A 27,377-nucleotide genomic window follows, 5' to 3' on the forward strand; every position below is an offset into this window, starting at 1 on the left:
TGATCACATCTTAATTAACCTCCACATTGTGTTTAAGGACTACATGCATATTATCAGTTGTTAAAGGGGCAATTCATCAATCAATTCATTTTGGTACTTCAAGAGAGAAGGCAGACTCACAAGTGACACATAGACTAATGATGGTCTAAAATTAAATTTGCTTTAACCCATATCCTGCATCCTGTGTATGCTTCAATACATGCACAACTTTAATGACTCAACATCTAAGGGAGATACCCATGACGTCACAGTGACAGTTTTATTATTAGATCTGAGCTCTGTCAGAGAATGTGCAGACGGCAAACAACACTTTTTTTACTCACTGGGTCGTACTGGTGAAAGCTTTTAAAGTGTCAAATGGATGGGTGCTCGGTTGGTAGAGGTTGAGGGTTCGATCCCCTGCTCCTGCAGTAAAATGTCCAAAGTGTCCTTGGGCAAGACACTCAGCCTGAATTGCTCCTATTAATTTGTATGAATGGGATTAGCTACTTCTGATGGTCACTTTGCATAGCAGCCTCTGCCATCCGGTGTGACCTGCTGTGTAAAAGCGCTTTGAGTAGTCAGAAGACCAGAAGAGCGCTATACAAGCTCAAGTTAATTAACCATTTAATAAATCTTCAAATTACACAACTCTGGAAACATGGTCCAAGATGGATATCCAAACATTAGAAGCATTCCTAATTAGCTGCTCATGAAGTGTTCGGTGTGTTATTTAAAACAAATGAAAACTGTTTGGGTCAGAAAACAACAGAAGCATTCTGCTTAGTGATTTTTATTTCTTTGTAAATTCTCTTGTAGGTTGTTTATTCTCCGTTTGCTTCCAGTAGCCCAAAGGGTTTCACTTTAATCTGTATGTAAACACATGCTGCCTTAAAATAACTGCACCACTTGCCCCAACACACTCAAAAGTTTTTAATACTATAGGGCCACATGTCCACTCAGTGTATGTGTCGAGTCTGGCATCGGTCCAAGTAAGTCAATGTCAAAGAGCAGCTTCTGTGATCCCAGCAGGGGTCGTTGTGATTATAAAGAGACGTTTTATAAAGACAACTTCTTATAACAGAGGAAAGAATTTGATCCCAAATGCAAACAGCTGAGGTTAAACCTGGCTACATAAAGTACAGTACACAAGCAACTGGGCTTCTAACAAGGCCACTGCAACAAAAATAAGACTAATACCTGACAGTAACCGAGACGACTACAGTAACAAAATACAGTAAGCTTCTGCCACTTGAAGCCTCCAGCAGCCATTCATACTGAGCGGGTCATTTCTAAGTGTGAGGATAAATATTCCACAGTGCACATGTCAAAAGGATAGAGTGGACGCAGGGTGTGTGAGGTATTCTTAGCCCTGATGATGACAGTGCTGGCCACTGAATCCATTCACATCTCTAAATGGTTTCCTGGCTGCAAGATAGGGCTGCACGTCCTGCCAGGGTATTGGTTTCTGCTTCACTCGGTTTATTTCTACCTCAGACACACCCTTTTTACTACACGTTGCATAAAGGCGTCCTGAGTCACTAAAAATCTACTATTGATATAGACGTGATAAAGATAACAGAATTTCAGGTCCTATAAAAAAAAGGCTTGTTGGTTTACACTCAAAGATGTGAAGATACAAAAAAAAGGAGACAAAAAGAACCAAGTTGGACATGCTCAATGTCACTTGTCATTTTTACGAGGTTATATTTTTGAAAACAATAAACTGTAGGGGACAATCGTATAGATGTCTGAGTTTGACATTGTTCAGCTGTGCAGAAGCACAACATTCATCCCATGTAGATAATACAAATCTTCATATCCGCGATTCTTTGAGCATGACGCCTTCACACAATGTCAGCAGACGAGCTTCGGCTTGAAAAGTGCGACGGACGTTTCAACATCAAAGTCAGCATTTGTTCCAGCTGTGGGAGAGTTTAACTACAAAGTCAGTCATCAGAGGCTTTCGCTGCTACAAATGCTTTTCAGGACACTTGACGTTCAAGTGGCCTGTTCCATGTGGTCACTGAATTCGTACATAATCAGTCCCGCAGAGCAGAACTTGTTAGCAGCTGTCACCCTCCAGGATGTCTTTGTGTTCCCGCCAGAACTCGTCTCCTATGATGTCGACGTTGTCGGACCGAAGCACCCGCCTAGTCCGAGTCACAGGCACATCCGTCTCCCCATCCGATAGCTTGCGTTTGGTGACCGTTTCATCTCGCTGGACACGAGAAACAAGAAACTCAATTAGTCAAGTAAAGAGTTCAAATCTGTTTCTCTCAGGCGCATAGAAATGTTCCTTTTTATCTGGCACCGACAACAACAGGAAGTAAACACACTCAGCAGTGTACAAAAACATGATCAGAGCAGGTTACACTTCTAGGTCATGAAGAAGCCATGTGTATGAATCAATATTGCAATAGAATAAAAGAATAATTACTTACAACAATAGTTAAGTTTCATTGTAACTTGTGTTTTTCCCAACATGCACCTCCTTCTCATTTCACACTGGTATGAAGATCTACTTAAACTTGGATTTTAGTCTAGTTACATTATTGGCTTTAGATTCAGGATGAAACCCGACCTGATTGAGCCCGAGTGGTGGCAGCTCTCCCTGTTAACCTCACAACAGCGCCCTCCAATGGTCATGCTGAATCCTTACTTAGGGCCCGCCTCTTTGTGTCGGCTTTTAATGCAAACTGAGCTCAAAATTCTGACTTTTTTTTTTTTAAATTGTTCTCCTCCCGACTATGTTTTTTTTTTTTTTATTTAGTGTATTTTATCAGTTTTCTTTGCACTGTATGAATTCACCTGGATTTGACTTAAAGGACGAACAAAACACAGACTTTGGAAAAGTTCATCATTCAAAGCTTTCAGAAAAACAGAGCTGTGTTTTCAGCCGTACCGAACGGTTCAATGTTATATTGAGGACGGGTGCATCCCAAGATAGACTGGGTTGTAGACTGCATTTCACAATGCATTGTGGGATATTATGAATTCACTTTGCAGGGTAAAATAAATCCCACTCATATAATGCCACAGCACCCATGTCATGTCGAGTGAGTCCACCGCTGAAAAACCTGTGTGCAGCTCACCTTCTCCCAAAACACTGTGGTGCCTTTCTTGTAGAGGGCGGGTTCATTGTTGTAGTTGATGTCAAACTCAGTGAACAGGATCTCATTTTTGTCTGCAGCTAATGTTCCCTAGAGGGAGACAGAACACCGTTACACACACACACACACACACACTTAAGAGGATCAGATCAGACAAGATGCCTCTCTGGGTCAAAGGTCAAAACTAAACAATAATAGAACCATGGGGGGGGTGGCAATGTGTTGTATATGATGACTTCTTCTTCAGAACTTCATCCAAACACACAAAAACACACCCACTGGTTCTATTGTGGTTTTATGGCTTCATCTATTTGATCTCAGCTGTTTCATTAGCACAGAAATGTTTCCCCAGTGATCAAGGGAACGAGGGGGACACAACGTTTTGATGGGCTGTGAGTGAGTCATGTCGCCTCAAGATCCAACTACAGCAGAATGAACGTTACCACAACTCCCCTCCCTCTCCTTCACAACTCTATATACAGAGAAACAGAGGACCGCTGTGTCAGTGAGTGGACGCAGCCACAAACAGAGACAGACCTGTCGCTGGCTCTTCTGTTGTCTTGCTGTTCCTGTGACACTCTTGGTAGTTATAGACTTTTTTATAAACGTGTCAAAAACTCAGAAAACAAACGACACACAGTTTGTGTTCAACTCAAAAGAAAAGAAAAAACAAACTGCATTCAGAAGAACTCGTTTTCTTTATCGCAAATAATTAAATTATTGTTTTAAATAGAGCTTTGTAAATTCAGTTCACAGAGGTCACACGTTAACTTTTTATTTGAGAATTTCATTAAGAAGATAAATGATTGTTTTTATGGTTGTAATGCCAATAACACCAGAATGATAGGTATGGAGGTTTTATTGTGGCAAAACTAAGTGAAAAGTCGTACACAGATCTACAAATGCTGCTGATCTGAAAATATACCAACTGCAAAATGTTTACCGATTTAATCATGGCAGAAAAGTGAGCTTTTATTCTGTCATTTTACGTCACGTGACTTTTGCAACACTCCTGCCGGTGCAACATCCACAAATGAGTGGATACATCCTCAAACGCGTGTCTGACGATCTGCAAACAGCTGTGGGAGTTTGTTGCCCTGAGCTCAGACACACAGGCTCGGCTGCGAACCTGGAGACCTTTCACCTGATGCCTTGAAGCCACGCCCTAATGGATCTTTGAGAGCCAGACAACAAACCCCACGGGCATTTAAAGACACGTCCACTCGTTTGTGGGTCTTGCACAGCAGGATTGTTGCAAAAGTCACGTGGGAAATGACGGCCAATGGAGAGGCCTCAGTTATAAGCGAGGATTTGTGTGTACTTTCAGGACCAATGGGGAAAAAAAAGGCAAACTGTTCTACCATTATTAAATCAGAAGATATTTTGCAATTGGTATATTTGCAGATCAGTACAAGCCTTTTGTTGATGTATGTATTGTTCATCAGTCTTAATGAAGGTTGTGTTTTGCTCTCACCTTTAAGCGTTCGTCTGCTTTGCCTGTGGTGAGTCCTCCCTTCTGGACTAACGCCCAAAACACTGTGTTGTACAGATTGTTGACGTGACCTGAAAGACACAAAAGACACGTTTTCAGTCCAGAACAACTTGTCCTGGTTTTTAAATTGCCTGATGTGTAAAGCTGTGAGAGCAAAGCATGAACTTACAATCTGCTTGCCTCCAGCTGAGGTAGTCTCTGAGGTTACGGTTACTAGGATACAAGACCACACGTCCATCAAAGCCTGGAGGGTACAAGAGGGGCTGTTCCCCAAAATAGTCCTTCCAGTAAAACACATAAGCGGAGGAAAACTGGGAGGCCACGTTGGTCATGAGCTTGCTGCCAGATGAAAAACAGATCAGATGTAAGAACATTTTCATTTCATATATCATGACAGTGACATTCATGTTCTGTTCTCCAAAACCAAACAACCTGGCTCTCCTCTTGAACCACGTCGAGGTCCTCTTGAAAACAAAGCTGAACTCATCACTTTGGCCGTACGCGATGACAATGTCCTCGAGCTCTTCCATGACAGTTTGTGCACTCTTGGTCATCAGAGCCAAGCCTCTGTCGTCGTTGGGCTTTACAAACTTGTGCTGCTCTGCAAACCTTAAAAAAAAAAAAAAGAGGCAAAGAAGTTAAAGAAGGCAGCAAAGAGGTGTCAGTCAGCAACACTCTGTTTCTACACAGGAAAAAAAAAATGACTCACTTGTGGAAATTGCGTCCATCGAGTCTGACAACAATGTAGCAGTTTCGTAGACAGGTGTCATCTGTCTCAAACTTGCGGACATACTCAAACTTGCTTTTGGCCATGTTTCTGGACGAGGTGTGAAGACAGGCAAAGGATCCAACAAGAGCCAGAGACCTGACACATTCACCAAGTCTGCAGGCCTTTCCGATCAGCATGGACGATCCTCAAAAGACATGAACACAAACATGTCAGCATCCAACCACTGGCTGAACGTGTAGATTTAAAAGACCGTCACGTGTGTCACCACGATAGATCAGCTAACGAGCTCGTGATGATCACTTTAAACGTTTACACCTTGATCTGTTGTTTGTCACACAATAATATGATACGAATAAACGATTAAGCCAAAACACATCGTCACAATTGCCCTCGTGCTGATATTCGGATAGACAGTCAAACCCACTTCTCTCACTGTAGTTTGATCAAGCTGCAGTCCGTCAGTGAAATCTTCACCTTCTTCTTCTTCTCTGGGATTTTTTGGCGGATGGCAAACAGCAGAGAGGTGTGCATACCGCCATCTACTGTACAAGAGTGTATCATCATCATATTACATTCACACCCTGGAGCTCTGATTGTTTCTTTCAATCTCTCATTTACATACTTTAATGTAATTAATGATGCTATTGCACACTCGTCACTGTTCCTTTCCCCCAGTACAAACCACAGTATAAACGTGTGTCATTCAACCCAGTATGACTTACCCTAAGTCTCATGATGTCAGCTGTCCATTCAGCTGGAAGTGAAATCTGTGTTCTGCAGCACCTGAATTGAACAACTAATGCAAAACAAGAGCTTACTGTTTGATCCAGTGCATGCATTGCTTTTTTTCTTATGTTGTTGCAATGGATGATGCAACAGCATAAGAACGTATTTCATTTCAAAGTATTGCGTTATTGAAACCAGCAAACATCATCTATGATTTGGCTCCCTCTAGCGACAAACGTGTGGACGCTGCAAACAAAGATCGTCTATTAGTAAGAGGCGACGTAAAAAACGTTCACTGAACGCGGAGAGCACGTGTATGCTATGCCCCCCTCTTTTGGGGTTTCCATGGGGTTTTTAAGAAAGCTTTTATAAGTGACAACCTGAGACGGAGTTTGACTTGGAGAAGAGGGAAAAAACATTTATTTAACGCTTTAGGAATAATAGACATTCACTTCACTTATCTGCTTTACGTAGTCTCCTCAAATGGGTCCGGAGTGAGTGCTTAACCTAAACAACAAAGTACACATTTCCTCAGGTTTCCTGCTTCGTCGTGTGCTCAATCTGCGGGTTTTTCAAACATGGAGGAGGGGGAAAGAAAAAGTGCACCAACAGGCAGCAAAGAGAGGACCGCTGCAGCCTGCTCCAGCTCACCGTCGGCCTCGGAGCGTCAACCGGAGACAAGCAGCAAAGCTGACGACGCAGAAAGAGTAGACGTCTGCTCTGACAAGTTTGACCCGCTGCTGGCCTTGTATTCGCCCACCGTGCCGCTTCCTTTCCCGACTGTCAAATGTTTTAACAACGTGTCAGCGTACGAGAGCTTTCTGAGGGGCGGACAGGGAAGGGCCAAGCCGGAAAATGTGGAGAAAAAGCGGCAAAAGGCGATGAAAGGAGTGGCGGACCCGGAGCGCATCGCCAGACTGAAGAAGCTCATGGTGAATAATCCGGTGAGAGAGGAAGAGGAGGGAGAGAAGAGCGGCACAGCGAGGAGGAGCAGGAGGCACAAAGTCCAGAAAAATGTCCTGACGAGGATGCCTTGTAGGTTTTAACATTAGATGTGCCTTTCAGCATCATTAAACTCTCGTAGGCCCACAATAGAGGCAACATGTAGTGTCCCATGTCTTGTTTACAGACCTCAGTCATCCCACTTGGCATCCATCCATCACTTCTTTTTGACTACAACTTCAGTCATCCGTATAAAATGAACTCTGTCCTTTTTAAAATAGTAGTTAAAAGCAATGCAGTGAATGTGGTTACTGAGGGACATGTAGCCAATAATCCACATCATGCACTTTATTCAGGTCACCTCCTGTATGGATACATGTGTTCTTCATGATCCAGCAATAATGCATGTTGTCTCTTGTTTCTACATGATCGAAGTGGACAGAATATAGCCCACCTTAAAGCACTTCAAAACTAGATTTACATTTTTCTTTCTTTTTTTGCTCCTCAGGTAAATCTAGTGTGTTTAGTTGAGCTGAGTTTGAGAAAGGTGATCGGTGTGTTTGCTCATTTGTCTTCAGTATGTAAAGGCAGTCCTTTGGGGGAGCTGTACAGATGCGTCCAGGAGAGGATAAGAGTCCGGGTCCACATCAGGACCTTTAAAGGTTTGAGGGGAGTCTGCTCGGGCTTTGTCGTAGCCTTCGACAAATTCTGGAACATGGTGAGCTCTTCTGTTCATGTTCGTCAGCTCTTTCCATTTGAACCAAGCTGCATAATCTGTTGTCTGTTTATTGACCTTTCACCACACATGTGATATTTTTGTCTTTGCCAGGCTATGGTTGATGTGGATGAGACGTACAGAGAGCCTCTGCTTGGAGAAGCTCTCTACCATGAGAAAGCTCTCACCTTTACACGGGTAAACATCAGATGATGTTGTAGTTCTGACTGGGGTCTTCAGCACACACACAAACTGTTTCACTGAAAACACACCTTTTGGGAAAACTACTTCCTGCTGAAGATTTTTAGAAACAAAATGAACTGATCATTGCCGAGTAATGGGGACAAAATGTTGGCATGTTAAGGTCATAGCTGTCGACTCGACGTGCTCATGACGGTCGTAACTGTGCATTTTTGCATTTTTACGATCACGTTGACAGAGTGTGTGTGGAAGCTCAGTTTAAAGAAAATACCCGCCTACAGTACGTGTGGACTTGGCCCCGCTGTTATAGCATGATGTTAAAGAGTTCCTTTTCATTTATTTCAGCAGTGTGGTTAAAGTCACAATCTGCTAACTTCTTTATTTGGGACTTCTGCAGAGTGAAATAAATTCCACACTCAAATAAATAGCCAAAACTGCAGCTCATCTGCTTTTTTCAGTTGTTACACACTAGTTCAATCACCCCATCAAATGTAAAAAAATGTATGCACACTCTATGTAAGCATATGTACTTATTTGGATTATCAGCGGAACTGCAGACTTCACCGGTGAATGTCTTTTGGTGGAAATACTGACCTCAAAGGAGGTTTAAGTTTTGCTCCATCTTTAAAACCACAAATATTAATGTGCCTGAATTCTTTGTCCAGCTCTTTGAGAAGCTGAAGCTGCAGGAGAGCTCAGCAGCTGAAGAGGCAGCAAAGAAGCGCAAAGCCAGAGAATCATCATCCAGCACGCAGGAGCAGAAACCTCCAGACCCAACAAACGCGTCTGCTCAAGCCGCTAACAAGAGCGGAGACGGCAGGGCCGAGTCCAAGCTTCCAGACAGCGATACGTCCACACGAGACAAACGACGAGTCTCGCTGAAGGCCCCGGGCCCAGAAGTGTGTCAGAAGAAGGAGTCACAGAAGTACGGGAAGGTCCACACGCGACACGTCAACCAGCTCTTTATCCGAGGCGAGAACGTCATCCTGGTTAACCCACAGCCGCTCTGATTGCTGTTTTCTGTCATTTACCCTGAATAACTCCTGCGACCATAATCAATGAAATTCAAGTGTATTTCTACCCCAAACATCTGTAACTATAGGTGTTAAAAACCATCAATGAACTGACAGAGATATGATTTAATTAGATTCAAAAGAATCAAACGAGGACTGTTGTATCATATTGATATGAATCTTTATTTTCTCGGCCCACCAGAGAAACGCTCTTGTTTTTGAAGAATAAAAGCTTCTCAGTTCTAATTATAGCGGTCACTCGTCTTTTTCTGTCTTTTCTTTCTTGTGACACGTCTCTTGTAACAGCTGTGTTTGCAGTATGCTTTTTTTACCCAGAAGGTGGCAGCATAAACACACGAGTGCCATGTTTGGGGGGGGCCCATTGTCGTCTCAAAGAGCTTGTCCTTTTATGTTGCTTTCCCCCGTTAGTTTGAACAGGAATGACAGCGCAGTCTCAGCGGGCTTCATAAATGCATTATGAATAATTGAGTTTGTGAAGCTCGAGATTGCAGATGGCACTCAAAAGCTGTCATTTGTCTTGACGTCTCAGATTGCTTTTACTCTTTAATGGGCACATTACCCATAAAAGCACAATTTACTGCATCTCATGGAAGTTGTAAAGATGTTGCTTCTTTTTTTTTTAATGGTGGAGGTTACTTTTGGATGATGAGTGGCGCGCAGTGATTGTATGTTGCTAAAATGTTTCAGTCTCCTTACTTGGCTGCAGAGTGTAATTGACCCTCTTTCTATATATTGTTGTACTTAAATAGGACACATTCTGGCTGTAAAGCTTCAACTATACACCGTTTTATCACAATATTAGTAATATAGCCCATTAAACAGCCTTTCTCTCCAGAGAGATGAAACGGGGTCAAATGTGCAAAGCAAGCTGTGTTTTAGTTGTTTGTCACACCAGTCTGCTCCAACAGAGCTTAGTCGACTAAAGGGAAGGTCAAAGCACCAGTGCTGAGAAGAAAGAACACAATCATACAAGTCGACAGTAATCAGGCAAATAACTCACTGAGGATCCAACTCAAAGAAAAGGAGTCATTCAGGAGGAGTTTCCAAACAGTGAAGAGTAAGGCTCAGCTGTTACCTTCATCCAGTTGTTTCAGTTAAGTGTTTCTGTTCATAACTCTGTACAGTTTCTTATCACAAAAATATGTAAGTGTGCATACTCCTCAGCTTTTTTTTGTTTTTTACATAGGCGTCAATATTTAACATCCTGACATCTGCTCCATTTATCTTTTTGCCTTGTGTTTGACTTGTGCATATTTGTTGAGGGTTGTTTGATCTTCTCAAATAATGAAGTTAACAAACTCACATCAACTAAATGTAATTTCAAAGTCAAGCGCAGTGGCTTCCCTTTTGCTGCTTGAAGCTCTTTTGAGTGAGGCTAATGACACGTCACACCAAATAACACACCCCATTAAGACGTTTCAATCAACTGTTTAATGTCGTAAATGAAGAATCTGGATGTGTAAATCAAATAAAAATGGGGGGGGGGGGAATGCAAAAATTAAGTTTTCTCAGAAGATTTTTTTTTCTTTTTTTTTTACATTTGCATATGCTAGTGTTTCAGTAACAATCCCATATCAGAGAAAATCAAAACAATTGGAAGTAGAAAAAAAATAACGCATAAAACAACCTCTAGTGATATATTTGAGATAAAACAGCAAACAGATTTTGGTCATTTTTTAATTCTTCAGACTCGTACAAAGCTACCGTGTGTTAGTGCGCTCAGCCTCTAGAGCCCTCGGGAGAGCCGGAGAGCACAACTTGAATCCTCCTGGCGCTGCACTATCCACTGCCCTCTGCTCTGGTCAGTGAATTATTTATTAAATGTCAGGCAGCCAAGAGTCACTTATCAATCACTTATTACAAGGGTCAGAAGAGAACCATCGACAGGCACTTGAACCACTGAAGAGCAATGCTTTGTACGTCTGACAGCTCAGGTGCACGGTGTACAGCTGGATGGAAGTGTTTATGAAGCGCTGTCCCACCACACATCCTCATCCAACCATTCTTACATACTGGGTGTGTACAGTCTGCTCCTCTCACTCCATCATTATGATGAACTAAAAAAAAGCCTGCAGACTGACGAGTACTGGTGAGGATGATGACAGCAACACTGTTTTTGTTTAGTTTTGAACATGTATCAATAGTAAAAATGGAAGGTAAGAAGGCAGCTTTTACTGAGACACACAGGTGAACATTTAACAGACAACAGATGGATGCATGATCCTCATAACAGTCGGCGTCAACACTCGAGGTGTTGAAAGAAGTTTAGATTCTTCTCTCTGAACTGAGTGGAAACTACGACGGTGTGTGTGTGTGTGTGTGTGTGTGTGTGTGTGGGACAAACACAACAGACTGAGTGAAATTATGATACAATGGCATCTGATATCTGAACAGACAGTACGCTTTGCTTGAGGCGTGTGTACAAACACCTTTTGTACATCGGTACAGACGCTCCCTCTTCAACTCTACACAGTCACATTGCGTCCTTCAAAGAGGATAACTGAAGAGGAAAACAGGTCTTTCAGGCACTATTATAAAGAACCCCCCCCCCCCCCCCCCCCACCATGTGAGGCTCGTTCTACCTACTGATTATCTCATTTGGATGCAAACTGATTATAATTTTCATAAGTAAAATAGATAATTTATTTAGCAATAAGAAAGGCCACAAATGATGGTCGATTAAAGGAGAAGCTGCTTCTCTGAATCAATCGCCTTCACTCCGCTCACTCCTGACCTGCAGCACTGACAGGCCACATGTGGAGTGTGTGGACAGGTTATCTATATATACTGTATATACAAAGAGAAGGTGTCAATGTGCTCCGTTGTCCGTCTTATTTCCTCTCCGATTTGGTCTGTATGATTCAACTCTTCATCTTCGTCGCTACCTCTCATATCAGAACTTCATAACTTATCTGTAAGGGCTTCAGAGTTCTATTTACACTTTAAAGGAAGAGCGAGGACAACAAAAAAGAGGTAACTTGACATTCTTAAATGTACATTAGAAAGTTAAAATTGCTGATCATGTAAAGTTACTGAGAATTCATCTTACAATATTTATGCAGCTACTGATAGATAGATATTTTTTTGCTATTCTGGTGATTTGACTTGATTGAGGTTATAAAGCAAATCCCCGACATTCACTCTTCCCTCTTCTCCCTGACTCGTGAGTAACTGACGAGGCACACAGTCATCAGTGTCTGACCAAAGGCCCAGAGTAGACCGATCATTGGTTCAAACGCACATTTACTTAGATCCATATCACGACACAGCATACCTTTAAAAAAAAAAAAAAAAAAAATTAAGGAGATTGCAGGGTGTTGGTATGTGATAGTTAATATATTCAAGTACTCTTTGTTTGCAGCTCTTAACAATCCTTTACCAATGGACGGAGAGAGAGAGAGAGAGAGAGAGAGAGAAAGAGAGAGAGAGAGGCTGATCCTGCTCCACTGGATTATCTCCGCTCACCAGACTTCATCACTTTCCAAAATTGCCAAAATCAGCAAAGGCATCGTGTTTGGGCTGTTGGACCATTGTAGAGTTCATCCCCATTCCCATCCCCATAGAAGCAGGCATCCCCATGGTCATACCGGCCTGTGGCATCCCCATGTTCATGCCCATCCCCATCATGCCCTGGTTGGGGGCCATGCCCATGCCCATGCCCATCCCCATACCAGCATTGGGATGCATCATTGGGTTTACAGGCGGTCGGACTGTTGTAGTTCCAATGCTCATACTGGAAAATCCCTGGGAGAGCATGTTGGCGGGTGCCTGGTTGCCTGGAAATGAGAAAACAAACTCAATTAAATGAGAAATGCCAAATTTGAAATCACATTTGATGCGGAGTGCTTTGAAGGAGAGCCTCGCTGCGCTGTCCCCGCTCGTGCCAGATCTCCCGTTCCTCTCACCGTGTTGGAGGGTGTTGAGTGTAGGTTGGCTCTGCTTGGGCTGCTGCATGCCTGGACCCAGGAAGTCCAGGCTGATGTTAACTGAGGGGTCCGACCAGGTTGAGGGGAGGGACGCTTTGGCTCCGGCACCTTGAGAGGCCATTCCAGGCTGCAGAGGCTGGAGGGGCATGAGGGACTGTGGTTGTAGAGGACCCCCCATGTTCTGGAGAGGTTGGAGACAGAAACAAAGTTTAAAAAAGAGCTCATCAATCATTAATAGAACGATACAGTGAAAAGATGCATATATGGTCCAATTCACTAATACATGATGAAAAGCTGCAGTTCCTGCCGATCAAGTGCTTAAACCTTGAGCCTGACACACTTCACCTTGACAGTTTCAGAGGAGTCTGCTCATCTCCCTCTGAACTCACATACCACGTCAAAGAAGGAGAATAAAGGGAGTCTTTCCAGAGAAACAAAGACTGCACTTTTTTTCTTTTTCTTTTTTTTAAGTAGGTCAGCAGCCTTTTAAAACAGAAATACAGTCGACATCTACCGGCTTTTGTGTGCTTTTTAATTTTGTGTAACTCAGAACCGATTCCTCTCATTGTGTGTGTCAGTAACAGCAGGAGCGGGTGCTTAGTGGGCGGTCTCTGGGGTAGAAGAGCATCTGTTGAGGCTGAACGTTCACTCTCCACCACTGTGCCGTCACACAGGCTACGTCTTTATCAGAAAGGCAGAACGGCTCGTGTGTTCAACAAGAAGTGTGAACCTGCAGTAAATGTGGCAACTTTTGTTTTCCATATTGGATTACTACTTGAAGTTTCTTTCATTTGACTTTGACTCATTTCCCCGTCTCCTTCTCTGATCGAGGCAGGAAATGGATCCAAACACTCACAGCATCTAAGAGGCTGATGTTTACAGATGCATTTAATTCAACATGATTTCAAACTTTACTTTTTTTTTAATTTACATTTTTCCATTGTTTGACTATTTATTCTACAGTATTGATACTGAATGACTTATAATGGCTCTCTGATTCATTGTTTTCAGAGCTGAAAAAGAAGTCAATTTCAAAAAGAAGGAGCTGTTGGACCATCCAAGGAAATGCCTTGAAAGCATAAAGTTCATCTGACTGCTGATATGAAGCATTAGCCTAGAAGTGAATCTTTTTTTTTTTTTTTTTTTGTTAATATAATTTACAGCGTTTGTCCTGAATTTATTTCAGGCAAAAAAACAGCAACTTGATCATCTTTGCTTTGCTCCTGTGTGACCCAAGCCACTCAGTATCTGTGTATCTAAATGTAGTTTCTTAGCAGCTGTGGTGTATTTATGTATAGAATTCACTTTTTTTTGTTTACAGATAATTCACAATATTAAAGCTTAAACACATCTATAATGCTAAACCGTATCAGACCAGTTTCGTTTAGTCTGAAACCAGAAAGTGTGTTGCAATTTCCCTGGACATATTTTGCATCCACCTGTGACATTTAAGCCTCCTTCACAAGTCCTGTAATGATATTTACATCAATTAATTATTTAATAAAATGCATGTGTGTTGCTTGGGTGCAGTCATGCATACCTGCGACATAGACTGGGGCAGGACTGTGGAGCTCATGCTCTGTGTGCTGCTCATACTAAAGTTGAGGCTCTGGGAGGAGCTGAGGGACTGCGTTGGCCCCATCAAGTCAAACAGGTCTGCAGAGGGAGGAGCCGTGCCTGCAGCCGAGATGGGGGTGGGAGCAGGGGCCAAGGCGGAACCTGCTGTCATGCCTCCAAAAAGGTTGTTTCCACTGTTGTCAACAGTCTGGGCAGATGCTGGCATCTGACCTCCAGGGAAGGCGTTCCACTCTCCAAAGTCTCCGTTGCTACTCGAGGCTGGTGCTGCTGAAACAAGACAGAGAGAGGAGGAAAAAAAAATAAAAGTATGAGGAATGTTTACTTTTCCATCCCAACAGTAATGTTTGTATAGCGAGCTGTGTAAATAACTGCAAGATGTTGTAAACAATAGTGGCTCAAGACAATTTTAAGCTGTCACAGCAATTGAAGGGATCGGTGGAGTGTTCTCTGAGGCCTGTCTATTCTCAGTGACCACTGGTGCCACATTTTAAATTTTCATAGACCCCCCCCCCCCCCCGTTTTCTCTTCCCCTCCTCTCAATCTCTCCCAGCCTTCTCCACCCCCACCAACATCTCCCTCTGTCCCCGTCTCCTTGTCATCTATAACAGGAGTCGATGTGTGTCTGTTCTTGTTATGCAGAGCAGGTAGCAGGCTCCATATGGCCAGGGCTTCCTCCCAGCATCCCTTTGAATATTCTAGCAGTGTGGCTTCAACAGCAGAGCACAAACATGCACACATAAACACAAAAAAAAAAAAAAAAAACCCAGAAAAGTCTTAAAACCAACCAGTAACTGTGGAGAGGACGACGGAGGCAGCAGGCGAGGAGAAGTCAGCAAAGCCACCGATCAGGTCTGCACAGAGAGAGACGCATGAACACATCAGTTTTACACACGCGAGCTCCAGGTGTCATTCTTACATAGTTAGCATTCCTTCAGTGTCAGAAGTGTAGGTGGAGAAGACCAAACATCTGTTCGGCTCTCCCGCCCTCTTCATGCACCAGGGACTGCTCCAAAAACATCTGGTGCACTTAGTTCCTATACATCAACTCCCTCCCCCCCTGCTGTCCCCAAAAATCTGAAGCTAGCTTTAGCAGCGACACTCCAGAGTCTAGTCCTTCACACGCTGTGGAGTTTTCTTAATCCAACAATGTTGTAACACTCAACAAAACAGTTGATCCTGGATTTACTGGTGTTACCTTTGTTTACTGAGAGGAGGGGACATGTAAGTAAATCCTGGGCTAGTACAAGTCTGGGGTTTAATCCAAAGGGTTGCAACATAAAAGCAATGACGTGAGCTCGCTCCTCGTCAGGTAATGAACTGGAGAACGTCGCAACGTTTTCTGACTGTCATTTCGTGGTACCCTACCTGTAGCAGCAGGCTTGCTCGGTGTCGTGTCCACCATGAGTAGGTCGGCCAGGCCGGTGCTGCTGGGCTGAGCGGCCGCAGGCTGCGGCTAAAGCAAAGAACGAAAGGATCGATCACATGAACGACTCTTCATCTTCCCTCACCTGTGTGTTCTGCGTTAGGCTCTACCTGTTTGGTGGCGCTGTTGGGACTCTTGTCTCCCACGTAGTTGGCCGCGGCCCCCAGGTCTACTTTCCTTGAGGGGACCCCTCCTCTTTTCCGTGTTGCCGTGGTCTCTGTTGCTTGGACGATGTGGACACTCTTGGTGGTGACAGTCTCCTCTTCATCTTTAAAGTCTTTTGCTGACTGGCCATTTTGAGATGAGCGACCCCGGTCTTCTTCATGGTCACTATGGAGACCGTAATTTATCGAAGAAAACCAGTTATGTGAGGATATACAGATGTTTGTTTTCTTAATTACTGCACTTTATTATAAAGTTGTTTCTTTATTTGGACCGTTTTGATTGGGCTGACTTTTCTGCTCTGATCCATGCGAGTCTCCTACCTGAATCGATCTGGTGAGTCGTCTCTTTCCTTCTTCCTAAATCGGCTTATGGTATCGTCTATGGTGCTGCCAATTTTGTCGCTGATCTCGCCTAACTTCTCGCTGAAGGGAAATTGTCCTTTATTCTTTTCCCAGTCGTCGTCCCACTTTTCCCGCCGGCTCTCGCTGGAGTCGTACTTGTCCCCCGCTGCAGAGAAGGAATTCAAGTCGGTGAAAAAGGAAACCAGAACCAGGCATTGAGTTAAAACAATGATATAACTGGTTTAATTCAGAGCTTACAGTAACTGCGGTATCCCATACTGTCAGAAGAGACCCCAACGTATTTGTCTTTATTCTTTTTGGCCTTTTTCCGTTCTTCCCTGAGCCGGTCATCATCCTGCACAAAGTCCACCAGCTCCTTCACTTTCTGACGCACGTTCACACCCTGGTCCTTCCCATTTTCATCTGGAGAAAGAAATGTGGAGGCACACGAGTACACATCAAGTAAAATTAATTTCCCCTTTAACATGACAACACATTTAAAAAGACACACACACACACACACACACACACACACACACACACACACACACACACACACACACACACACACACACACACACACACACACACACACACACACACACACACACACACACACACACACACACACACACACACACACACACACACACACACACACACACACACACACACACAACACAACACAAATAGAGCTGCAGAGGGAAGTTCTGGTTTGTAAACTGCACCTTAAATAAACACATGAAACAATGAAAGCAGCTTTAAGGCCGTTGGTGCCCGTGTGTGTGTGTGTGTGTGTGTGTGTGTGTGTGTGTGTGTGTGTGTGTGTGTGCGTGCGTGCTTGTGTGTTTTAAGAGTTTGTGGACTAAGCAGTGCTTAACACATGCGTTCATTACAGCTCACACTGATGCTGCTCTTAATAAACACTACATGCTGAGGTGCCTGACCTATTAGACAAACAGGAAAGTGTTTTCTTTTTGGTTTTGTTTCCTTTGTTTGAGTTCTTCTCCTCCAACATACATTAACAAGAGTACAGTAGAAAAGGGAAGACCAGAGAGATAGCTTACCTACAAAGTGGTAGCTTTCTAATGACCTCAGGTCATACAGATGTTCTCTGGCGCTGGTAACAACCCTCTCTGAACCGTTCTTGATCAGATGGGAAAGCAGCAGCAGGGACTGAGAAACACACACAACAGCATTAGGAAAAAATAAAATAAAATAAGGCTCCCGTCTCAATCTTCACTTCCATCTTGTTGTAATCACTGCCCTGGTTTTCTTTTTATTGTTTTCAACTAGATGAGTTACGGTATGCCTTTATGTCTTAGACTTCTTTTATTTCAGAGCATCCTTTCCTTGAGGCCAAACTCATTTTGGTACTTATTTTTAAAAAAGATTTCATTTATTTTGGAAACGTTTCTCTTCACCACCTGTTCTTTGTTTCAAATTAAACGTTGCTGATAGCTCAGTCCTGCCTGTAAAAGCAGTAATGTTGTTAGCAGAGGCTCATTTCAAAGAAGGATTCGGAACATTTGTTTCCGTTTTGTCTGGCCCGAATTTGAGTTCAAATCCAACCTGTAACTTTGAGCTAATAAGCCGTGAGTTGTATGAGGCTTTGTGCATGACACAGCCTGTGTGTTTGTGGGATGTTGCAACAGTTCTGGGGCAGACCTTGTAGACTCTCCTCCAGTTCTTCTTGTTATCTCTCAGCATGCGGGCCCACAGCATGTTCATCACATCTGGGAACTGCTCGTACATGAACGTGCATCTGATTAAAGAAAGGTTCACAGAAGAAAGAGAAAGGGGAGGGGGGGATTATGTTTGTGTCTGTAATGTGTGACAACCAGCAGCTGGATGCTCAGTCCTTTTAACGAGGGAGCCTCTGGTTCCACACTGTCGGAGTACTTCAGGAACTGCTGGTTGTTTCAGAACATTCAGTTTTTATCTCCACCACAAATAAAGATCAATAATATATTAAAGAGTCAAACATGCCTGAATTTGTGTTAAAAAAAAAAAAAAAAAAAAAAAAACACCTGCAGAGAATAAACAACAACAACAAAATGTGTGCACACACCTCGCAGTTTGACTCAGCAGGGAAACATTTGACCTTTCAGATACAAGGAGAGCTGAAACAATTCCTCGAGTAACTCAAGTAATTCGATTACAAACATTTTCTGCTGCCTCGAGGCCTCGGTTAGTTTGTTTTTCTTCTTTTTTGCGTCATCAAAACTATGCTATGAGAATTAAACACGTTTAATGTAGCTGCAGCTGCAGCTCCTCTCTCTGCTGCACACTGAGTCTGACACACACACACGCACACACACACGAGTGCGGCACGTCCCCTTTAACTTTTAGTCAGTACACAGTTGATCAGAGATCCATACGACCGAGTTGGGAACACGTGATCTGGTCAAACGGTCGGCTTTTCTCCGTTCACTCTCTCCGTGTCTGCAGCTAACATAACGATAGCAACGTTCTCTCACAGTCTCTGTAGTCTCAGTCTTTGAGCGCGCTGAATGCATGCAGTCAGAGAAACATGGCTAATAATGAGCATACTGATTATATTAAATGTCTAATGTTGTCAAAGCTAAAATCAAGAGAGAACTTGTTTTGTCAGCCCTGTATGTTTCATCGACCTGCCACCTCGGCTGGTGAATCAAAAAGTTTATTTGGGACCCTGTCAGTAATATGGTGAATGTCAGCAGAGGTTTGTAACAAGCAGGTGTTACCATGGTAGCAGCAAAGACTACAAGCAGGGACAACCTGAGACGAGTTAAACCTTAATGAAGCAAAAGTATGATTTATTTAATTAATCGATCAGGATATTCGAAAGAATACTCGATTACTAAAATATCCGATAGCTGCAGCTCTAGATACAAGCTACAAATGGTGACAGCGATCCAAAAGGCAGAGAAGGACAAGATAACGGACGAGATTAATTTAATTAACTCTCTCTCTCTCTCTCTCTCTCTCTCTCTCCACGCACGCACGCTCCTCTTTGTAACTAACTTGTACTAATATTGCTCCAAAAAAAATAATAAAAAATTCTCAGATTGTTGTCCAACATTTCTATAAAAAAAAAAAGTATGCAGCAAGCATGAAACTATTACAAAATAAAGTTTCAACTCAAATATGTTTTTGACTCTTTTAGTGAGCACAACAGATATTTTGATTGACAACGTTAAAGAACCGTTTCAGGCCTACCTCTGATACTAGAACCAGTCACTTCAGCAGTTTCAGTGCATGCTGTTTGTTTGTTGTAGTGATTGTGAGGCTTGTGTTCAGGACTGCCCCCGATACTACAGTAGTTTGAGCCTACCAGATAAATACTACCTAGGAAACATGGGGTTTTGTGGGCATGGCAAAAAAATACAGAACTAAAAAAAGGATACTGTGGTCAGGACAGAGGAGAACTTCTAAAGCACCGAGCTCCAAATTTTTTTTTCCTGAAGCTGCCGAGTGCTTTAAAATCATCTAAGATGCATTTAGAAATGAGATGGATGTTTGCAGCAGGACACGTGGTAATTCTCACCTGGAGATTTCACTCATCTGCTGTCCTGATGGTCCCCATGGATCGTCATTGGTGGCCTCTCTGACTTTAGATTCCACCTCTGAGTAGTTCATCACCACGTTGGTTCTGTGAGAAGAAGGGAAAAAAAAAAAAACATCACGCCTGTGTAAATTATTCTTTAAAAAGCATAGCATATTTTAGCCCAAATGATGTGGCCATCTTTGGGACTAACAGCACAGACGATAATAGACGAAGGGCTCTCTCATTACAGCCGCGCCCACTCTCTTTTCCATCCAGAGGCTGAGGATCATGGGACAATAGGGAGTGCTTTTGTGTGTGCTCTGAAACTAACCACCAGTCAAAACCTGAAACAAGATACAATACAAGCAAGTCTGGGACAATATAAAAACATAAACGAGATCTAAAACAGCACTAAATGAGACAACGCTGTTACCACTGTGCGAGCTCTCTCCTGGTGACGTTGTAAGGGGGAAAAAAAAGGGAAATCGAACAGTCTCTATAATCAACATGGGACAAATGATTGAACCTCTCAAAGTCATGAATACAGAAAAAACTAAAACAGCAGAACAGCAGGTTCAATCTGCGAACAGATTCAGTATCATGATTACACAACAAACTAAGACAAACCAAGCATGAGCCTTTATCTGCTCACAAAGACCACAAACAAACTGTGTGACTTCTGTTTATTGGCCCGCAATATCTCCACATATGTGCTGTCAAACGCAGCCTTTATGACGACAGGTAAACTCCACCCACCTAACGACACATTTGTCTCAGAGATATGTCACGGAGCAGGCTGAGAAGACAAAGAATATTCTAGTAACGTACAACATGCATGACTCTCTCTGGTGTGTGTACTTAACATTACATCGACTACTTGAGAGGGTTTGACTTTTCTGAAAGACAGAATTCTAATTTGGTTTATTAGAAATGTGTTTAGGAGATCTGAAATAACTGGATTAACTGGTTATGCTGGATCCTGCATTGCTTGGTGCAAGGAGAGCTACAAATCAGCCTCGAAAGCATTTTCCAAACAGTATGTTTAACATAAAGCAGAAACTTTTTGCACTGCGTTTCGCATAGTTTAGTGTTAGAATATATGTTACAGGACAATGTGAGCACATTTTATAACAGGACAAGAATCTTATTCCAGATAATACAGCCAGACTTTGTCACAGCTTTTGCAAAAACATCTCGATCCAAAACATTCAACCAAGCACCTTCTCAGCCCTCGCTCTCCACTGCCACATCAGCAACAAAACGCACACGGGCTGAAAGAGCAGCATTGATTTAGTGCAAAAGATACACCCTCTCTGTGGTTGTAGAGAAGGGCTGTTTCACTACAAGCTGCAGGGCAGGGTTACCACACCATCAACATACTGTCTTGTGTAAAATGGCTTCATGCCATCAACATTATAAATGATCATTGTGCATTTTCCTCGGTCAATTCAAATCAACATTCTAGGTTAAAAGGTTTGATTTTGTTTTAATGCTGATTTCTGGTGGTAATACTCTCTCTTCAAATGGTCCTAGGCAGAACCTTGATCGGTGTTTATCAAACGTTACTGTTGTGTCTTAGTTAAGACTGGCTTTAGTTTGAAGTTGACTTGGGGCATGTTTTGCTGTCCATGCACAGAGTATTTGTCTTTAAGCTGAGTGGCAAGAGAGACACAAGAGGATGTGATGTGGAGATGCTTCTTCACAGCGGTGGCTTCTGTCCTAGATATCATCGAGATAAAAGGAAGTAGTGATACACACACTGTGACACACCATCACACAGATTTCCGTTCAAATGTTGTAAGGCTGCGTCTGTCAAAAAAACATCCTTTGCAGTTACTAATGAGGCAAACTATATGTTCTAATTAATATATCATATGCTCCTTTTATGCTTGGAAGCCCTTCTGAAAACATGAAGAAACATTTCATTTTTTATCTTGGCTCAGCAAAATCTTCACCATTATCACATCAGGAAGGGTTGTGTTGAGCCAGTTGATGTAATGACTGGAGGCTTTGTGGCACATTATAACAAACACTATAATTGTATCTATATAAAACTAAAAGTGCCCATGTCTAAATGTCACACAACATCACCCACCTCTCCACACGTTCTTCACCCTTAGTCTTCAGAGAAAACAGTCGGCCTTCAATCACATTACCTTCAAACTATGCAAATAACCATGAGGAGGACACAGAGAACACAAACCATGTTGTGTACTTCTTATCCCTTTATCTAAGTCCAGCCAGACACTCAGAAAACTCATGTGCTGCTTCTCATGTGAGATTACAAGCAACAGGAAAGGTAAACACAACCTAATGTGCACTTTCTGCTTAAACAAACTACTTTAGTGCAGTTAGAAAATCCCCTGGATGTCCAACAACAAGCTTCACTAAACAGCAATGCTCCTTTGTTGCACTACGTTATTATTGATCTTTGGTGTAAATATAGCAACAAAGTTATTTAACATCTGATCAGACTGTCACTGTGGATTGGATTAAATGTGTTAACAGCCTCCGTGTTTTTAATAAAAAAACAACTTTTTAAAAATTATTCTGTCCCTGAAATATCTACAGTAAAAGACAGGTTTTTTTAATTTTAGGTCTTTATTGTCCGGACTAGTTTTACTTGCAGTCTCGGGTTAGGGATCAGGACAAACATTAATCATTGAGTGTGATGTAATGTCTAAAGTGTAAGTAGTTTTCAGTAATAAACAACTAAGCTGCTGTTTCCATAAACTCGGCTACAACAAGTGTCATTATGACCGAAGAGTATCTCATGTCTCCTCTCAGAGAAGTTTAACATGTATTTTCTCGACAGGGCGGCTCAAACAAGGACTGGATGTAAAGTAGACGCTGATAAGAAAGACAGGAGCTGTCAAAGTAGCTTAGCCTGTTAGCCGAGTATGTTAGCTCCCGTAGGCAGCAAGCTAGATAATTAGCTAGCTTGGTTTAGCTAAGTGAGTTCGACTGAACTGTCGGGAAAACACCCCAAAACACAGTTCTTATAATATCACAATGTCGTAAATGTTTTGTTACATTGACTGGGAACAGGGCGACACAAGTTTGAGACAGGAGGGTTACTCATACTTAAGAAGAATAAATAGTATGCGTTAAGGTAAGCTAACTAACTGGCTAGTAGCATCCAGGCTAGCTAACTTGTTAGAGTGACGTCAAAGTTTTGGGTACGTGTCTCTTTGAAACAGGTAAACTAAAAAAGGCACAGATGAGAGATACTTACGCTTTGTCGACCAACTCCCTAACCTTCCACATGCTCAGCATCTTTGCTCCGTGAAGAAAAAAAGAAAGGGGGGCTTTCTGCCTTCGCAAACCCTTAACTCCGGGCAAACCTTGAACTCTGAAAAGTAAACTCTTCTTCACCTCTATTTCAAGACAGGAGGCGCAAACGCACCACCAGCCAGACAGGAAAGGTTACTACGGGAAATGCCCCTGTGACGTCATCAAACATGCGGAAGGCAGCGTTGGAGTTTGTAGTTTATTTGTGTAGTGTTCAGGCACCTTAATTCATACTGTAATTGTATGCATTACTATTTTGGGGGCATTTTAACCAATACTGTGAAATATTAACGTGCTTTTATTTCTGAAAACACTATTTTGTTGAGGTCCCTGTGATATGTTATCTGTTTTCATGTTTTGTTGTCTTCTTTCTTTTGACTTGCGTTGAAATTTGTTCAGGATTTGTAAATTTGTGGTGTATGTTAAAGATGGAAAATCACAATAAAAAAAGCATAAAAGTAAAAAAACTCCCTGTGATATGGGATCGTGTAAGTTAAAAAGTAATCATTAAGACAAATCCAGTACAAAATATTCTTAATAAAAGCCAAAGTCATTTGGAAAACTGTTCCAGCAACATTCACAATTCTTGTTTTTAGGCCAGTAGACATTAAAATCTTGATTTGTATGTTGTTTATAGCATAATGGTAACACATGAAGTTGCCATTTATAAATGTTATGAGTATGACAAGTATTCAGTTTAATTGCAGGTAACACTGAGTCAGTGACCTAAAAATGCAATAAAAAAAACAATACATAGATTTCTTTTTTTTCAGATTGTAAGGTAACATTTATTGACTTTCATTTATACTTTGTATGTATGGTACAACCTTTTGTTTCTTGATCAAATGTGTTTCCAGTTTGCCCAGAACTGCAGCCTGCATCAGGTCACTGCCTGGTGTGTTCTCAATCCCTCATCATCTGGCATTCAGGCATGCTACAATGACCCAGCGATGCTGTGTGACAGGCCAGGCAGGGCACTGGCTGTTTGTGTCAATCCAGATCCATCACTCCCTCTTCTGGACGAACAACGTCATCAACGCATAGAAAGGTCACGGGGTGTACTCAAGCCAGGCCTGATGTGAGCAGAGAGGTCAGCAGAGAAAGTGAACACCCTTGAATTACTAAGTATCCTCCTATATCCCATACATACACAACAGGCCTATACGGAACAGGAAAACATATAAGGGTATAATCGAAGAATTGAAGAGCCGATGGCCCCTAGAAATGGGTAAATATCTTGATTATCCTGTGACTGGGCATTTACAAAAAAAAACTATTAAGACTCTTTGTCCTATTGATTGATATTCCAGTGTGCAAGGTAAGTCCTAGAATGGCCCACATCAGACAGAGCCTCTATTCTCTAATGATACGTGTAAATACAGCCCATGGCTTACACTTCTGGAAGAGCAAGAAGAAACAACACAATAGCCAAAATACAACCCATTTGAGAATAAAACAACAAGAAACAGCACTTAACGGCCCAGAATGCACTGCACCCAAGGGAGCAACCTCAATTACGGTTACACGTCCGAAGAGGAGAACTCCTGGAGAAGTGATTGCCGAGATGGAAATGGCTGCGTGTGTGTTTGTGCATGTGTGAGTGTGTGGGTTGCAGCAGGACGAATAGAAAAGCACTAAGTAAAAAGATCTTTCAGAAACACTTTGCCTCAGTGACGTTGACGTGAGCTGTTGATTGACATGCACTTCTTGACAGATACCGGAGCTATCAACCTATCTGCCACGCATTAAGAATGGCACGGTCCTCAGGGAGGGGCCTAAGTGGTAAATGATGTTGCTCAAGACACTCTCTGTCAACAATGTGTGTGTTTCTCTGAGTGTGTGAATGCTGAGGATGGCAAAGTATTCAATCACAGCTTTGATTGAAAACCCTTGTGTCCTTAAAGATCAGAATTGTGTACACTGATGTCAAAGGATGCATGTGTGTGTGTGTGTGTGTGTGTGTGAGTGTCTGTCTGTCTGTGTGTGCATGTGTGCAGGGATGAGGCTTTGTTTTAAATACAGAATGATGCTTTGCAGTCTGAAAAAAAACGAACTGGCAGGAGGTTTAATTGTAGAAATCTGATTTCAATAAATGTTTGTTCAGTTAAATCATGCTGTCAAAGAAGCCTTTTTCTAATTTTCAAAAAGAGAGACGCAGAAACATTCTTTGCAAGAAACCAGACCCATATTCTGTCTTTGGATCTGGAAAAAAAAAGTCAGCTGTTCCTTGATATTTCATATTTTATAACCCAGTTCCATTCATCATCCTGTTCTTCGGTTGATCATCAATTTGGTCTACAGAGACCAAGTTGTCACTTGCAACTTTTGAGCTGAAGGAGATGAAAAAGTAAGCCAGATAAACACAGTGTCATTGTAACACAAGTAGCACTAGGGGGCACTCTGTCTTTTCCTGTACTCTCGACTGCTGAGTGTTGCACAGAGGGTGAATGTGTTCGATATCTTGAAATGTGTGTGTGTGTGTGTGTGTCAGTCAGGGGGACCACTGGGGGTAGAGGCAAAGTGTGTTTACATGGCTGAAGTTCCCATGACAAATGTGGTCAAAACATCATCTTGACTTGGGAATGTGCACAAAAAAAGATGGCGCTTTTACAACTCAGCTATTATTCTTTCTCTGCGAACATGTGCTTCCAATCTCCTGAAACACTCTGTGCTTTTTTTTTTCTCTCTGCAGTTTTACAGTGTCATTACCAAACAATGTTCTTTGTTTTGCACATTAGCTCTGAATTAAACATCCCGCCTATCTTTCTGCCCACAGAAGAGGTTGTGATGTGTGTGGAGTCACTCGCTGGGGCCCAGCTTCCCTCCTGTCAGAGCGTGGGTTCTTTCACTGCTGTTATATTTCAGGCTGTTATTGTTGGCCCTCCGACAGCCTCAGTAAGATCTTTAGTCCTTTTCCCAAGCGATATAACCCCCACAAACATCACACAGTATCTGACCCCTGTCTCCATGACACATGACAGGTCCACTGCAATGCGTGTGTGGGGCATGTGAGCTTGGACTGATGTGGGAGTCTGTGTGTGTGTGTGTGTGTGTGAGAGAGAGAGTGTGCATTCACAAAATGCAGCAAAGATATGTTTTAAAGTGCACAGAGTATATCTGGCACAGTGTGCAAGTACTGAATATGCTAAAACAATGAAACCACTTGTCACATGTTCAAAGTTGCACAGACAACCCGCTCTGATCTCAAACCACACTCACAGATGTTCCTAATGGGACTGAAGTAGCATTCACATTCTTGTGGATAACCAGTCTGTTTATTTTTCTCTCCAAACTGGATTGGATTGCCACTTTTCCTGGTGAGAAAAAGGATAGAAGACGATAAAAATATACCAGTAGGATGATGAGAAAGGCTTGTAGTTTAGACCTCCGAAGCCAACTGTCAGTCCTGCTCGAGCAGCAAACCTCCACAGCACTGATTTAAGGGTGACAGTAATTCAGTGTATAATGGAAGTTGATGCCAGTGTGCAATTCTCTGCATGTTTAAAACCACTGTGCCCGTATTCCTTTGCACAAGGAATTGAGCTTGGTGTAATTTTGAGGGCTTATGTTTATGAGTCAAGATGTTAGGCTACAGTAAATCCTGTTGCTTTGTACATGGACAAGTAAGACATAAACCTACACAGGTATGCTCAAGTCCTGAGAGCATCTGCTCCTTTACAACCAGATTGAATTAGCAATTACAGAGAGTAAAAAGCAGAACAAAACATCTGGAGCTGTAAGCAGCTGAGGTTATAAATCTGAGAGAGGAAAAGGGGGGTATGAAAATGAGCCAAAGTGAGATTCTCAAGGACAGTGTCTCTGATTGGCCCATTAACATGCCAGGGGTGTCAAAAAGAACCTGAGGCAATGGGAGAAATGGGACAGAGCAGAGGGCTTTAGAGGGCATAGGGAACACCAGTGAATGGAGAGGTAGAGAAAAAGGACGGTGAGATACTGTAGAGGGAGTGCAATGCAGTTTTTTTTTTTACAAAGACATCTGAGAAGAAACATGGATGCTTTAACCTCCTCACAGGAAACAAACCTAGATAAGCATAGGGAAAGCTGTGACAAGTTGTGGGGAAACAGGGGAAAACCGTCCTGGAGCTGTGTGGGGGCAAGAATTAAGAAACAGAGGCTTAACATCACCACTTTGCCAAACCATAATGGTGCATATTTGGACACAGAAAAGTGT

General features: G+C 42.5%; 3 protein-coding genes and 1 long non-coding RNA gene across 5 annotated transcripts; 1 reads left to right on the top strand and 3 right to left on the bottom strand.

The window, feature by feature from the left end:
* Positions 1-1,662: 1,662 nt before the first annotated feature.
* On the bottom strand, positions 1,663-5,501 carry thg1l (tRNA-histidine guanylyltransferase 1-like). The gene is made up of 6 exons (XM_079352998.1): positions 5,294-5,501; positions 5,017-5,193; positions 4,754-4,923; positions 4,567-4,655; positions 3,075-3,182; positions 1,663-2,200 (listed from the first exon to the last, which is right to left on the bottom strand). The coding sequence occupies exons 1-6, from the start codon at positions 5,488-5,490 to the stop codon at positions 2,045-2,047; spliced, it is 897 nt and encodes a 298-aa protein (XP_079209124.1). The 5' UTR covers positions 5,491-5,501; the 3' UTR covers positions 1,663-2,044.
* Positions 5,502-5,566: 65 nt separating this feature from the next.
* LOC306829528 lies at positions 5,567-6,229 on the bottom strand. Its single transcript, XR_013779869.1, has 3 exons — positions 6,037-6,229; positions 5,739-5,856; positions 5,567-5,635 (listed from the first exon to the last, which is right to left on the bottom strand). It is a non-coding gene; the product is annotated as an uncharacterized lncRNA (long non-coding RNA).
* A 138-nt stretch (positions 6,230-6,367) lies between these two features.
* On the top strand, positions 6,368-9,157 carry lsm11 (LSM11, U7 small nuclear RNA associated). Its single transcript, XM_079352605.1, has 4 exons — positions 6,368-7,075; positions 7,561-7,700; positions 7,812-7,895; positions 8,564-9,157. The coding sequence occupies exons 1-4, from the start codon at positions 6,619-6,621 to the stop codon at positions 8,906-8,908; spliced, it is 1,026 nt and encodes a 341-aa protein (XP_079208731.1). The 5' UTR covers positions 6,368-6,618; the 3' UTR covers positions 8,909-9,157.
* Positions 9,158-10,344: 1,187 nt separating this feature from the next.
* Positions 10,345-23,348, bottom strand: clint1a (clathrin interactor 1a). 2 transcript variants are annotated; one of them, XM_079352604.1, is made up of 12 exons: positions 23,130-23,348; positions 19,895-19,999; positions 18,034-18,130; positions 17,433-17,541; positions 16,624-16,788; positions 16,345-16,531; positions 15,970-16,189; positions 15,802-15,889; positions 15,222-15,287; positions 14,399-14,700; positions 12,838-13,039; positions 10,345-12,708 (listed from the first exon to the last, which is right to left on the bottom strand). In XM_079352604.1, the coding sequence occupies exons 1-12, from the start codon at positions 23,168-23,170 to the stop codon at positions 12,407-12,409; spliced, it is 1,884 nt and encodes a 627-aa protein (XP_079208730.1). In that variant the 5' UTR covers positions 23,171-23,348; the 3' UTR covers positions 10,345-12,406. The 2 variants fall into 2 exon arrangements, with proteins under 2 accessions (XP_079208730.1, XP_079208729.1); XM_079352603.1 differs by having other exon boundaries at positions 14,399-14,703.
* Positions 23,349-27,377: the final 4,029 nt, after the last annotated feature.

This window comes from Symphodus melops (assembly GCF_947650265.1).
Source record: "Symphodus melops genome assembly, chromosome: 9".
NCBI lineage: Eukaryota > Metazoa > Chordata > Actinopteri > Labriformes > Labridae > Symphodus > Symphodus melops.